Raw genomic sequence first — 15,469 nt, 5'->3', positions numbered from 1 at the left:
AATGCCTTTCTGGCCTTTCTACTGCCCCGTAGCCGCAGGGTACGCTGGGAATAAGAGTTCTTCCGGGCGGTGCCCTGGTCGGCCCATGGCGGCCGCCAGCGCTCAGAGGACTACGATTCCCGGCATGCCTCGTAAGCCTCCGTGTGCCTCAGGCGCAGACAGCCAATGGGCGGCGAGAGCCGGGGGTGCGGCGGGGGTATGCGGGGAGTGGCGGCTGTTTCAAGATGGCGGCGGCGGCGGCCGCCGGTGTGGGTGGAGGTACTTGCCGGGGCCGGAGCTGTATCCTTGCCTGGGGGTCGGTGTGAGGTGACAGCGGCGGGAGGGGCCACCGGGGGCATGCGGGACGGCCTGTCGAGGGGTTTGGCGTGGAACCGATGCGGCGCTGTGGGTCGGGTGGGGTTCTGTGGCCGTGGTAGAGGCTATGTGAGGGCTCCGCTGGCGAGTGTGGAGGGGGCTTAGCCTGGGGAGAGGGAGTGGGTATGTGCCGGTTTGTAGGGCTTACGCGGGATTGCATAGCAAAAGTGACTTGGGAGAGAAGGGAGGGTCGTAAGTCCTTTTCAGTGTGACCCAGCTGTGAAATCTCGGGTCAAGTAAATATATAGGCAATGGGGAAATTGCGTTCAGTTTATGGGGACTTGTCAGGGAACCAATGGAGAGAATGAGATTGAGCAGCCCGGAGAAAAGGAGGCTCAGGAGAGATCCTATCGCACTCTACTACTGCCTGACAGGAATTGGTTGTGGCTGGGTGGCAGTCGGGGTCTTCTCACAGGTGACAAGTGACAGGACAAGAGGACACAGTCTTAAGGTGCTCCAGGAGAGGTTTAGGTTGGACATTAGAAAGCATTTGTTCACACAAAGGGTGATTGGGCATTGGCATGGACTGCCCAGGGAGGTGGAGGAGTCATCGTCCCTGGAGGTGTTTGAGGAAGGACTGGACCTGGCACTCAGTGGTTGACACACAGCTTGATGATCTCAGAAGTCTTTTCCAATCTCATTGATTCTGTGATTCTTTGAAACTGAGGCTAGAAGCTGAGCAGGGAAGAGATGTGTCTTTTGTGACTGGCACCTAAACTTGACTACAAGCACAACATTTTGGGTGAGCCTGTGTAGGACTTGGAGGGCTCTGTCACTAAGGGATGAGTGTGAGATTGGTGTGGTTTCATCTGCAGAGGGCCTGCAGGCTCCTGTTGTGGGAGACTACGTGGGGCTGGACACGTAGATGGTGTGGGTGGTGGCTGTGGTGTTGGGAGCTCAGCCTGCACAAGCCTGGCTGGGGAGAGATGTGCTTGTGTGGCTCAGGGAACCAAGAGCTGCCATTGGTGTTTGGGCTTGTGTGGCTGTGTTGGAGGCTCAGCAACTTGAAGTCATTGGGCTAGAATTGATAGTCTGGCCTGGGAAATTTAGAAGCTGACAATTTAGTTCCAGTTATGGGGTGTTTGAAGCACTGCTGTTTGTCAGACTGAGAGTGGGATGTCAGCATCAACTGGAAGAGATTGGAAAGAAGAGTATGTGTCTGTGCTCTTTGATTTATGTTTGCATGCTCCCTGGGATAATGTGAAAGGGCCAACCATCGCATGGCCTGTTGCGGGAGCATGTTGTTATGATTTTCCATCTGTGTAAAGTAAAAAAGGTTGTTGACAACTTTTTCTGTGCTGTGAATGGGATGAAGGTGTGTGGCACATGTCGGATTTATTGCCACTGTCACTACTCTGCTCAGTTGTGGAAGTGTTGATGCAATTGACAGTCTATTTTTATCAGTCAACAGGTTGTTTCCTATAACTAAATATGGTTTAAAGTGCCCAGCAGTGGCCTCATGCATCATGATATTCCAAGGAATGAAGTTTTTTCTGACAACCATTTCCATTCTACATGTTTTGGTGAATAGGCAGTGTTTCCTCTGACCTTGGAAAAGTGTAAATTCTTAGAAAAGCAAATGGCACAATTTAAAAATAATGGTAGTGTATGCTTTCAAAAAAAGAGGAGAAATTTGGTAGATTGGTGTAATACATTCGGAAAACTGAAGTTCTCTCCATCCTTGTTGAATCGACTCAGCACAGGAAGGCAGATTGTGTAGGTGAGCTGTACCAGGTGTTGAGCTTCTCCAGTGCCTCTCTCTGCTGTTCACTGAACTTTAGCTGTGGTGGTACAAAGCTTTTAATACTACACTTGCCTTACTGGCAGTCTGGGAGGCACGTGGCAGTGGGTTAATGTTAGAAGGTTGATGCTGGTGCTATCCCCAGTCTGTTACTCTGAGACAAGGACATTGCTTATGAATCAGCCTCTGGGTCATTGTGATTTTCAGTCCAGCTGATTAAGGTAGCCTGCTCTAACTTTGAGTGGTTCTAATACACTGGGCTGCAAAGCTTCACCAGGAGGGTCGTCCTGGTAGCTGGGGGGGATAATAGCAACAACTTTGACTAGTCTTTGCATCCTGCTACTAGGAATTTATCCACAACAGCTGGCAGTACCAGAGGCACACTCTAAAAGCAGGATGTTGTTTAGGCAGATTGTTTTATTTCCTATAGCCATGTGTTGACACACAGATTAACAGTATGTCAGTTGAGTAGGAACTGTCTGTGCTGAAGTTTGTTGTTTCCTGATGCAATGTGAGCTGAACATACACTTCTCAGCAGCCTGCAGCTTGCTGTTGTGGCTGTGCTGACACAGCTGTTTGGGCTGGGCTGTGATCCAGACTTGGACTTTTGATCCATCTTAGTGCTTTTTGAAAAGAAGGTACGCACTGTGCCTTCCTCATGGAGTTTGTTCAGCTTCCTCTCCCTGTGCTATGGCCCCACAGTGTGTTCTGGCAGCTGGAGGTGGCAGGCTGCAGCTCACACGTGAGAAGAAATGCTCTCAGTGTTTGTAGAGAGAGCTGGCTTTGACTGCAGTACTCACTAAATGTGTTTTTAAACTGGTGTGAGGCTGATGAGTGATAATTGTTTATGAGTGATAAAGTGCATCAACAAGATCATAAGTGAGCCTGTGATCAGGCCCTTCCAGTGTGACAAGTGCCAGATGTGTGATGGACAGTGGGTGTTGATTGAAGTTGCTGTGCATAGAGGGAAACTCCTAGACTTTTCCTAATTTCCTCCACTCTGTGGTAATTTACTAAATTAAGTTCTTGAGATGGTGCTCTCAGAATCAAATTTTAGTTAAGGCAAGAGTTTGTATAGGGTCACTGAAATATTTTCACAATTTTACTTTATTATATGAATGCAGCTGCAAAACCTTAAATACATTTATCTGTTAACAGTAGAGAAATTAGATAATTGAGTAATTAGTAGAAATTTGAGTAGTAGTAGAAATTTGACAATTGAGATAATTGCCCAACCATAGAAGGATGAGGAAAGTAAAGGGGTAAAAAAAAAAGTTAGTGGAGGAGAATTTTGTGCCCTGGGCTTTTGTTTTCCACTTCAGTATTGCCCTGGTTTCAGCTGGAGTAGGGTTAATTCTTTTCCTTGTATTTGGTATGCTGTGTTTTGCATTTAGCATGAGGATAATTCTGATAACACGCTGGTTTTTTGGATGTTGCTCAGCAGTGCTTACCCAAAACCATGGACTTGGGTGACCCGTGCTCTGCCAGCGAGCAGATGCAGAAAGAGCTGGGAGGGATCATGGCCAGGAGCTGGCCAAAGGGAGATTCCGTAACAGAACATCATGTCCAGTACATAAACTGGGGAGTGCTGGCTGGGAGCTGCCAGTTCCTGCTGGGGAAAGGTTGGGCATTGTTCAGTGAGCAGCTATACTGTGCATCACTTGTTTCTTTCAGGTTTTAATTCTCTCTCCCTCTTCCCTTATGTTGCAGTTATTATTATTGTCCTATTTTATTTTGTTTCAGTTATTAAGCTTTTCTTATCTCTACCCATGAGGTTTACTGTTTCTCTCTGGTTTTCCTCCCCACTTGAGGCAGGGAGGTGGACAGGGAGTGACTGTGTGGTACCGAGTTGCTGGCTGGGATTAAGTCACAAGTATGTTAGTTATTCATGTGGGAATAACAATCTTTACGTTCAGCTGAATGAAACTGCTCCTTGAAGGAAGGCAGTATGATTTACACCCTTCCCTTAGTTATATTGAGTCCTATTTTTAGGCTTTCAGGAGGCAGGGATTCAAGTTCAGCGACTGCTAACAGTAAGAGTGACTGCTAATAGCACAAATAATATGGTGCCATGTTCTTTCTGATTTTAAAGTGTTTTCTGTGGTCAAGTAATTTAATAGTTAAACCTCTGGGATATTTGAAAGTTCTTGAAACTTAAAGAAAATGAGTCCTCAAGCTCTTATGATTACTCATCATGTGATGATCAGATGAGAGTGACCAGTTTGAAACCTTTTGCATTTGTCCTCATTTATGTTTCTTAGAATGTATTGCCCAAATAGATTTCATTGCAGTATCAATATACACTGTTTCAGAATTTGCTTTCCCTCCACATCAAGATGTTCCATATAAACTGTTTAAATTTAAATAAATATTATTAGTTCATTATCTTAGTAATTGCTCTTGTAACTGGGGCTGGTCCCTGGGATCTTTTGCAAAGGTGACCTCTGAGATAATCTTTAGAGGCTGAAAGTTAATGCACAGTGAAGAAGGAGTAAGGTCTTTTGTTTTAGCAATCTTTGTGGTGATTTTTTCTTAACCAAGTTTTCCTTGCTTTTCTTGCTCCCAGAATGTTGACTGTTTTCTTATCAACAGCTATGCAAAATTAAGAGACCAAATACTACTTTTTACAGTCCTGTTTAAAGAGCTAAGCTTTCACTCTTTTTATATCCTTTAACAAAGCCACATGCAGCTTCTGATGAAGAAGATCCACTGGTACCTGTTTCAGGTATGACCTTCTAATAGACATAAACAAAGGTTTTTTTTTTCCTGTGGATGATAAAATTTGCAGTGTCTATTCAGGTGTGTGGTTTGTGTACATAAGTGTGTGTAAGGTAGAGAGTCATCATAAGTTGTAATGGGACATACATGATTATAGCAGAGGATTTATGCTCTGCTGCTTAGATAAGCATCCTGTATAAGATGAATAGTTCCAGGGGAGTTGTTTCTGTTGCAGGTACAGTGTGGCTTTACCCAATTTATCAGGCAAGCTGAATTTTTAATGTGGTCTCCAAGGAATGTTGAAGCATTAGAGGTGTTAGGTCTTGTGAAAATTTTGAAAATATCAATTGAAATGAAGATTCATTGTGTACAGATAAAGCAATTATTTTTTTTTATTAGCTCTTTTGACCTTGATTTACTGAGTGCATAATTGTGTACATCGCTGGGGAAAAGATGAATGCTCTTAGTTCCCCTTCAGAATTCTCTTAATTGTTTTCAAACACAGCTCTTAAAGTGACACAAGGTCTTGGAAACGTATCTGGGGATAGTTAACTCTAGACTGAAACTGTGTGTGTGTCATCCAGTAGTTATAAGTTTTGAGGAATTGTACTCTTCAGGTTTATGGTACCATTCAAAACTACTGGCCAAACATCTCTGTTGAACTACAAAACACATGCGGAGATTTGTAAGCCAGGTGATGTTGGATTGTTTTTCTCTGGGCCCTGCAAAGAAAGCAGTGATCCTAAACGATGGAAATTGATTCACTGTGGGAAGTTTTCTACCACTTCTGTGGGAGAGAATTTCAGGACCATTGTTTTTGTTTATGTAGGGGCACGGAGATATTAGAGTTTATAATTTAGTTCTTTCACTTGAATTCTGGTACACTTCTGAAATTAATTACCTAAATAATTGTAATTGATCTGCTTGTATGAAGTTAATATTTTTTGTTCAAAACTTTTTTGCATTTCTGAATAGTCAAAAATTAAACCTTGAGGCAGTACCAAGCAGCTATGGGCTTTAATCTGGTCCTGGGAGTTTTAGTGTTAGTGTCAGTGTTGGCACTTTGTAATTGCAACATCAGGATTTTCAGTGCTTTCATGTTCTTACCATTCGTAGTGGTGATCTAATTCTAATTATGGCAGGAAGTGTTTGACAGATGAGCTGTGGAGTGTGCACTGCAGTGTTGCCTTACTCATTTGCCTGGTCCTGAAAGGAACAAACAGTCTGAGCATCAGTAGGTTGGCTGTGTAACAGAAAAAGTGGTATTTTATTATATGAGTGGTGCTTTTAACAGCTTTACTGCTGGTTGGTTCTTTACTGTCTTTGGGTATCAAAGCAGAAGCTCAATTTTATGCTTTGCATCTTACTCAAACACAGTTTATTTGCACTGAATTTTAGTCTGAAGACATAATGAGCGTTTCAGAATTTACAAAATGTTTATTGTGGCTGGATGTGCTTCAGTGCCATGCACCTCTTTTTCTGCTGATGATTTCATCTTACTGAAATTTTGTATGGAGTGAGAGGCCGGGGGGAACTGCAGACCTATTCCTGAGGTGCTTGTTCTTTTCAAAAAAAGAGCTGCTAAGGCAAGGTTGCCTTTGTGGAAGGCAAGAATAAGGCCCCTTTTCACTTTATAATCTGCATGTTCTGCTTGTCTTTCACTTACAGGAGTGTCTACAAAAGGAAATTTAAGAACAAGGTGTTTGCCAAAATATCAAACAGGTCAAACTGAACTGCAGGTGCCTGTAGCTGTTGCTTCTGTTTCCATGGATCCTGATAGAGGTACAGGAGGAGGTCTGACAGGGCAGCAGGTGAGTAAAAGCAAATTTTTCTTTCTCTTAAGAGTGCACATTGTAGAAAAAAAGCTGAAAATTATCAGATTGAAAATGTTTAAACAGTTTTAGAGTATTATTTTTACAGTTTCTTACACTTTTTGCCCACTTTATGTGGTGGCTTTCTAGCAGAAATTATCACCTGAAGAGGACAAAGGCTGAATGTGCTACTTTATGTAAGTGGTGTGTAAGTGGGGCCATGTAAAACAGATTGTTTATATTTCAATGTGTGTATTTGCACAGAGGCAGTGCATGTAACCCTGGGTAGTGCCTAGCCTATACTTTACTAGCTAAACATGCAAGAAGTTTTGTTTATTTTATTAATTTTCATTGCTCTAGTCATCTCATTTAGAAATTACATGAGCAAAAACTCATTTTAGGGACCTTTTTGCTATGCCTGCTCATGTTAGAAGGGTAAAATCACTTTTTATTTTTGATAGTAAAAGTTTAAAATGCATTTGAGCAGTAGAAGTAGCTTTGTCAGTTGATGTCAACTGATTTGAATTTTGTGGTCTCCTCCTGTGAGACTAGGTGATGTGTTTCTACAGTTCCTTGCATTAGAAATTCCAAAGCAGCGGGGTTTCCTTTGGAAGGTTATTCTGTGTTGTGACAGATGCTGTTTAGAAATCTGTTGAGAGATGCCATTTTTCTAACGTGGTTTGTGTAGTACAATGACTGTGTAAGTCATTTGAGTGCTGTTGAGTCTCTTGCCTAGCAGTCATCTTGGGCCAGCCTGTAAATCACTGGGGTTGGCTTCTTCGTGCTTGCAGGCAGGATCTAAAACCTTTGACTGGTTCTGCATCACTGTTAGATCTTGTTCTTCATCTAAGATGTCCTTCTCTGCCTTTTGTGTGCTGAGTAACTGCTGTGTGTCAGACATGTAGGTTCAAAACTCTGATGTGAAGACAGATCACACAATTCTTGTTGCTTTGACAGTGTCATTGCCCTTTGAATCCTTCAGCATGACACATGACTCGTTGCTAAACTAGTATTAATTTTTAGGGCTTTTCCTGGACATGTATATTTCCCTTTCTCTGTTTATCGGTACTTGCTTTTAGAGGGTGGTATGTACCTCTACTTTGCAAATCGTGCTGTTAAGTGGCATGCAGATAAATTCCACAAATAGCCCCCATTATGCAGAGTCTTTATGTAGAAGCATCTCTTCATAAGTATCTACAAGCCTGCTGCCTCACAGATGCCTTCATATACCACATTAAAATCTATCTGTTTTGTTGAATGGTGCATTGATTGCGTTACTTGTTGTTTACAGAGTTTTTACTTTTTTTTTGTGAAAGCCATTGTATAAATGGGTTTTGGTGTACTCTTATTTTAAATATAATGCCTGATACGTGAAATCTTAATTGGTGACTCGTGCTTTTATAGATGAGCTCACAGCTACGTTTCATTTTTGTCTTTTTAACCCTTCTATTTTTCGCTTGCCTTGCCAAATTCTTATGGAAACTTTGTACTCTGAAGATAAGCTCTGAATACTTGAAACAAACAGAACACATGTTTTTACTCATTATTGAAGAAGAACTTCTTTTGCATGGAATTCTCATCAAAAACACAACTCACTTTCTGCAAAGCGTTGTGTGTATGTCCAGGGAGAGCTGATGGCTTTACTATGGCTTAGAGTCATAGAAGGGCTTGGGTTGGATGGGACCCTAAAGATCATCCAGTCCAACCCTCCTGAAATGAGCAGGGACACCTTCCACAAGTGCAGGCTGCTCAGGGTCTCATCCAGCCTGGCCTGGACATAATTCTGAGTAAAATGCTCTAGGCTGGAGTAGGTGAGCTACTGTGGTCCTTTCTGTGATCCTGCATGATTTTGTCATGCAGTTATCGCCTTCCAAGGTGTGGAGAATATCTTCCCTGTACCGAGTTCCAAAACTGTTTTCTATCCTGAGCTGTGTAGAAAGGACAGAAATCTGGGAAATGGAGAGAGTCTTGGCCTCTGCCTCCTTTGTTGTCTTCTTTAGATGGTCAAGCTGTTGCTGTGCATTATTCCACAGCTTCATTTTGATGTGTGTTATGGTACAAGTCTTCCTCTGATAATTTCCTGTGTGCCATCTTTGCATACTTGTGGGTGATAGGAAAAACTGATTTTCCTCTTCATCCCACAAAACTTTGTCTGACAGTATGTACATCAGTTTGGGTAGTAGTTTTTGAGATCTTCTGTTAAAATCCCCTTCAGTAATGTGATCAAGCTTCATCCTCTTTTTTGAGGTCTGTAACTTTTCATTTTTCTTAAAGAAGTTTCATCATCTGTCTGCTAAAAAAAAAATAGACATTTTTAGCATGTGAAGTGAAATTCCTTCAACCATATTTTTAGTTGAATTCAGTCAAGTTAGACATTCTCTCTTCATTTGTGAGTGACATATGTTTGGCAAGAAAACTGAAATCAAATCCCCCTTGAAAAGTGCTGAAATTTGCCTTATGAAATTGCTTTCCCCCTTGCCCCTGAGAAAAATACACTGAAGTTAAAATGAAGGATCACACAGGTATAACATGAGTCTGTGTGAAAACATCACCTCTCTTTGTAGTGGACATTTTTCTTTTCTTGTTTTTAAGATGCTGTTTAATTAGCTAAGAAGGAAAGGGGTCACTTACTCTCTGGTGTAGATCAGCTGCTTTTACTGATAATGAGAGAAGCCCAGTGTTGGCTTTGTATTCTTTTGTGCATTATTGTGTTGGCTTAGCCAAACTTCAGGGCATCTGGTGGCATTCTTTTATCTGATCTAAAGCACTGCATGCACTTGGGGGGGTTTGTAAAAGTATAAACTGAAACTCCTTCAGAATGAGTGGAGGTACTGAAACTTGCCAAAATCCTGGACACAACAGCATAGCTCTTATTGCTGCATTTATCTTCGCGTTCCTATTTCGTGCTTACCACTAGCGCTGCAGAACTGAATACCCGATCACAGGAATTTTGGGTGAATAAAACCAGTTTGGAGGCGTTTCCTGCGTGGAAGCAGCCGAAGTCGGGAATGCCGGGCAGGAGAGTGCCCTCCGGTGGGCACACCTGGGAAGTGCAGCGGCTCGCTCTCTGCGTTCCCGGGAACGCGTGAAAGATCTGAAGTGCTCAGCCCTGCTACAGCCTTCTTTGACAAGTTTTATTTACTAAAGTAGCATAAACTTAGTAGTATACATATCTAAGGAAAAAAATAATATATATATATTCGTAAATATAGTATATATTTACAAAATAAGCAAATAAACCATTAAAATGAAACAGTAGCTGCATGTGAAGGTGTGTGTGCTTTTCTCTGTATTAGAAAAATGAAATAAGGGAGGTACTCTCTGCTAACAATATTTTGCTGTTTTGTACGCTTTGCTCAGAAATGCTAAGGCAGCATGTTTTTTTCTTACTCCCTATGTTATGATCTTAATATGATAAAATTTGAAGTTGGATTTGGATATTGCTGCATTAGATTTCCATGAGAACCTACTCCTCTTTATCTAATATGAATCAAGGAATAGTGCATGTCTTAAAACTTTACCCAGCATGTTTTAATATTGAAGCTAGCACTTGCATTTGAATTACAAATACCTTAAAATAATTCTTCACAATTTGGTAATTTGTTTCATTGAAATGTACTTACAATTTAAAAAATATGAATTTTATTCCCAGTTGGAATTGATCTACTTTCAGCTTCTAATTATTAAGTCTTGAAATGCTTTTAATAGCTTATGAAGTATTTGTTTTCTTTTAAACAGTACATTCTAAAATGTAACTTTAAATTTTCAGGGCACTAATGAAGGAGGAATGAAGAGTGCTTCTTTAAAGGATTTGTGTCCTGAGGACAAGAGACGCATTGCGAACTTAATTAAAGAACTTGCCAGGTAAGAAGAAGCATCACCTGAAAATGCATTAAGTTTAAAGAGAGTCGTTTCTCTAATTAACATCAAGCAATGTAGAACTGCTTAAAAAACCTGAATATTTGCACAAGGTAATTTTTCTTGCTGGAAAAAGTATGAAGCAGCCTGGTTGGTTTTTCCTTGCTTTCTGAGCCCCTAAATATATATTTAAAATGGAGGCCAAAATTTCATGACCAGCAGTACTTCTGTAATAACCCAATGACAAGGCTAGGATTTTGTTTGTTGTGTGTATCAAGTGCTACAAATAAACACATTCTGCTTTTGGAAATGACATGTTGGTATGAAACTTTGTAGTGCTTATTATTTGGCAGAGGTAAGCTTTTGTATGAAAGGCCATGTTAAAGGTGCGTTGCTCTTCTCGTGGCTCAAATGTGTTGGTAATGATTTGCCTATGTAATTTTTACTTAACTAGCTAAACTTCTTGCTTCCCTTAATTTCTTCTGATTCTACCTATTCCTTGAAAGGAGAGGCAGAAATAGTGCAAGTTTCTCAGCTTTAGCAGAAGTCTTTTTCTAAGTTCCATTCCAGTGCTAGTTACATTCTCAAAGGTAAAGGAGGTAAAAAAGAGTTTGAATTAAAGTGAGGAGATTTTTGTCCTACTCTTTATCCCTAACACCTCAGGATCTCTGGAAATCCTTTTCTTACAGAGTCACTGTAAAAATGAGGAGGAGCACATGGGCCTTTGGTAGGCTTTGCCATATCAGTGGGGGAAGCTCTTGTGAGATGATCCCAGGTCCTTTGGGCTAGAAGTTATTGTTAATAATTACTGTTAATAATTAAATGCTTTTTGACGTAGATCCCTTATGTCTGTGCAATAATTGGCAAGCATTACTGTTCTTTTTTCATTTTATATAGGAAAATATGGAAAATTAGAGAAATTAAGTGACTTGCTCAAGGTCATGCAATAACTCTCTGGTGCAGCTAGGATTATTTTCTCTCTGATTATCCTTATCCAGTGGACCATTTTACCTGCTAATAATTTTTACAGGATTTCTTGCCATACAGTATTTTAGTAATTTCTGGAGTTCTTCATGCTTGCAACTCTATTTTATCATGCCTTGTGTTAGAAAATGTATAGTTAAGACTGTCATAAAGAGTAGATTGGTGGGATGCCTGGTTACAAATTGTCAGATGTTGGAGCTATTCGGACACTGTTGCCACTGTTGATATATAGAGGTATATTCTAATATTAAAAAAGCCTTTTATTACATTGTTCCTCATAATACACTGCTCCCTAGTGAATAGTAGTACAGTAATTCATTCGAGCATGGGATTCTTCTTAAATCTCAGATGCTGTGATTTTTCCCTGAGGACAGTTTGATATTTCTGCCTGACATTTCTTTGAAGAAAAATAGAAGGTGCAGCAACATTAATTTTGAAAAGTAAAATTAGTGGAACACTATTATTTTATACTTAGTTCTCTTTTATTTTTAAACCTAATCATATTTTTATTGGATGTAATTAAAAGTCCTTTGCAGAGTAATAGGGAAGTTGAACTTTAATTCCGCTCACCTCGTCACTTTTTTAAAACTCTCCATAATTTTCATCCTTAGTTGTGCAATGATAGAGAGTTTTTACAAGCAGTAGAACATTCTTTGCTACTTTGGAGAAGAAAAAGGAGCAGCAGAATGTTGAAAGTTTTACAGGAACACTGTCCTGCAGTAAATACTTGGAATAATAAAGGTCTCACTTGGGCTATACCTTGCTCTTCCTTATTTTGCTATAATTTATGAATGGTAGTTGAGGCTAATTCATGCACGTTTGTTGCAGGATGGTAAACAGATACAGATTGGTCAGTAAGCAGCTGCATGAAAGCTCTTTAAAAGTGGTAAAATTCTGTTTATGTGGAAACCAGTTGCAAAATATGATTGATTCCTGGGGCTTTAATTTCAGCCAGGTCTTGCTTGAGCAGTTCAGGGTAGTGGTCTTCCCCCACCTTCTGTGACTGCTGAAGGAGAGAGACCTCTCTTGTACTTTTCTTCCTGTTTTTTACGTTTTTCTCCTCCAACTCTCACTCCCACTGCACTTTTGAACATTGAGGGTGCTGGTGCAGTTGCTAATTTGCTGAAGTGTAAGACTTTGTATTGGTATGAGTAAATTCTGATGCTAGCTACATTAATATCATTTTCTCTGGGGTAAAAAAAGAGCTTCTGGGCTGTAAAGATCTCCTGCTGGGGATTCCAGTGGCTGACATCACCTTAGCTGTTCGGAATTTTATGGAATTGGATTTTGAGACAGGGTCTAAAGAAAGGACTCAGCTGTATCCTTTCTAATCCTCCTTTCTAGGCTAAATAATCGTAGTTTTTGATCTGTGCTTCTGCCTGTAAATCTAACCATTACCTTGCCCTTCTTTGATTGTATCCTTTTAAGGTGAAATGAGAGTGGCAGACTGGAGCCAGAGTTTAAAATCCTTGATTGTAGCAAATTCGAGCTTTTTAATTTATTGTGTCAGCAGATTCTTTTAAAATTGCTTTTGTAGAGGAATTTCTGAGAAGAATGAGTCATACCCATGAATGCCAAAGTGCTTTGTGAGTAAGTGGAGTATTCTTGAGTGTGATCAGTCATTATTTTCTGAGACAACCAGTGTGGCACCTTCATGTTTTCAGTTATGTCCTCCTGGTGTGGTGGTGAAAGTGGCGCAGTAAGAGCAAATTTTATCTCTCCCTATAAGCAAAGTCCTTTCAAGAGAGGCAAAGAAGACTCTCTCTGAGCTTTTTACTCCTGCAGGCTGCTCCTGGAGCAGTCATCAGCTTATGCAATGAAATGAGCAGTGGCATGGTGAAGACACAGAAAGATTCTTGTGCTCGTGCTCGCTGCCAGGGTCAGGACACATTAGCCTCCTCTGAGAAGGAGCAGCACAGGGCCTACTGGGACGTAGCCAGCTGACTGTTGAACACTAAGGACTTGCTAGACACCACACTGAGACTGATTATGAAGTATTCTAGGGTGAAATACTTTGATTGACATGCAGATTTTGAGAGATCTCTCTTTCTTGGCCTTTGGTTTAATGGAGAGGATCATAACTCCTTAGCAGAGAGAGTGAATGTGTGTATGTTTGCAAAATTCACTTCACTCCTAACTGGTGTATAGCCATAGTTCTGTGACTTTGGGGCTCCTGGTATGGCAGGGACATCATAAATACTTCTTCCCTGATCACAAATGCCTGTACAGCTCACATATGGAGTTTGTCTTTTGAGTGAACAGAAGCATTGACTAAGTGATGTAGAGTGGTTCATGAAAGTTTAAATTTTGTTTTTAGTGGCAAAAATTGGTACCTAACTATTCTGCATTCTTTCTTTCTTTGAATAAGATAAACTTGGAGAAAGCTGGCTTCTTGTTGTCTTTGCAAACAAATCTTCAAAAGCAGTTTTGGTAGAAAGGTATCATAATGCCCTTCTGCACCCATGGGAAGGAGAGATTTCCCTTTCCAAATGAGATACAAGATGGTTTTTGCTATTATATTTGTGTTCTGGCTAAGATCACTGGCATGCCCAGAATGACTTGTAACTGGCAGCTACTAAAACAGCCTTCAGACAGCCTGCTATCCCTTATTGAGAAAATGCTTCCCTCATCCCAACTCTCTGGATTCCGAAACCCTTTGTAGGGTGCTAGCAGTTTGGGATACTAGTCTTTTTTACTGTCTTTGATATGAAGCTGAAATTGACCAACTGAAATTGAAATTTTCTAACAAAAGGTGAAAATGGGTGTCAAAACAGAATACTAATTAGGTTACAGAACTGGAAACCATTGAAGAGGTTTCAGTAAAGCCATTATAGTGTATATTTGCTATTTTTCTTCCAGTCCTTAAGATCTTTGAAGGAAAACTTGCCTGTGGTTTGTATTACAAATTTTGTGTGTTTGGCCTCTTGTGTTGCCTTCTCTCCTGGGTTACACTACTTAATATTTAACCAAATTGTTACCTGGCTTTAAAATCAAAATCTTTTATCTTTTTTTGTGTGTTACTTTAGGGGCAATTTTGTGCTGCAGTTTTCTTAATTGGTCAGCAGTGAGACTGCAAATGAGATATCCCTAAGCTTGCCTGGAAATTACTTTGTGTTGATAGGTAAAGCATGCCCAGGATTATTGTATCACCAATCACACTTTCTGTGCTTAAAAAGTCATTTGTAGCTATAAATTCATGCTGTGAAATCTAGTTTTGTATTTTACAGGTTGCATATCATAAAATTTATCCATTGTGTAGCAATTTCAATTATGTTTTGGGCGCATAGCAGTTTTTTTTAAATTATTTTTTTCTAATGTATACAAACTGCATATGATGCTTAAGTAGAATGTATCAGATTTGTGAACCCTGATCCTTGGACAAAAATTCTGTTTCTTTCTTTCCTTCCCCTCTCCCCCCCACCCTGCCCTCCATGGTGGTCTGCCCTGTTCCAGATGCCATTATTTGCCTGGAATTTAAAACCTGTAGTTTTCAAGAATGGTCGCCATAGCTTTTTAATCTTTGCTAGCCAGTTGACAGACTAATACCAGATTGGTGTTTATTAGAAGACAAGTGTTCCCAAGGAGTGTTGGACTGATCAGTGAAGTTCCCAGTGTCTATGTATCTGTTTTTTGTTTAATTTTCCTTCCATCTTAACTAGCTGAGCTGCAATGTTCTTACTGCATTTCAGATTTTTTTTGGTAAAAGCTCATTTTTTAAAATTTTAAAAAATAGGAGATGCTGTTTTTAATTTGCTTTTCCAGCTCTGCCTTCAGTCAGAAAGAGCTGAGTTCTGTCCCTAGTGTAGTGTTGATGTGAGTATTATCATGGCTCTTTCTTGTGCATGTCAGTTTTTCATTAAACAAATAAAACTTGGTAGTGCTGTTGACTTGTGCAGTGCTTCAAAAATTCCACCTGGAGAGCATCAGTCCTGCTTACTCAGTGGAATGAATCAGTGTCATCAGCAAACTCCTTGATCAATTCCTTCTTTAGATTAGACAGAAA

General features: G+C 40.4%; 1 protein-coding gene across 1 annotated transcript in view; it reads left to right on the top strand.

Moving 5' to 3' along the window:
* The first annotated feature begins 1 nt into the window (after position 1).
* Positions 2-15,469, top strand: part of KIAA1328 (KIAA1328 ortholog) — a 173,274-nt gene continuing 157,806 nt past the window's right edge. The window contains 6 exon segments of the mRNA XM_066569195.1: positions 2-39; positions 153-196; positions 199-279; positions 4,785-4,820; positions 6,482-6,624; positions 10,394-10,488. Of these exon segments, the coding sequence (XP_066425292.1) occupies positions 2-39; positions 153-196; positions 199-279; positions 4,785-4,820; positions 6,482-6,624; positions 10,394-10,488 (437 nt within the window).

This window comes from Molothrus aeneus, chromosome Z (assembly GCF_037042795.1).
Source record: "Molothrus aeneus isolate 106 chromosome Z, BPBGC_Maene_1.0, whole genome shotgun sequence".
NCBI classification, from domain to species: Eukaryota; Metazoa; Chordata; class Aves; order Passeriformes; family Icteridae; genus Molothrus; species Molothrus aeneus.
Note: the sequence above shows the minus strand (reverse complement) of the source record. Positions and strands in the feature narration are given on the sequence as shown.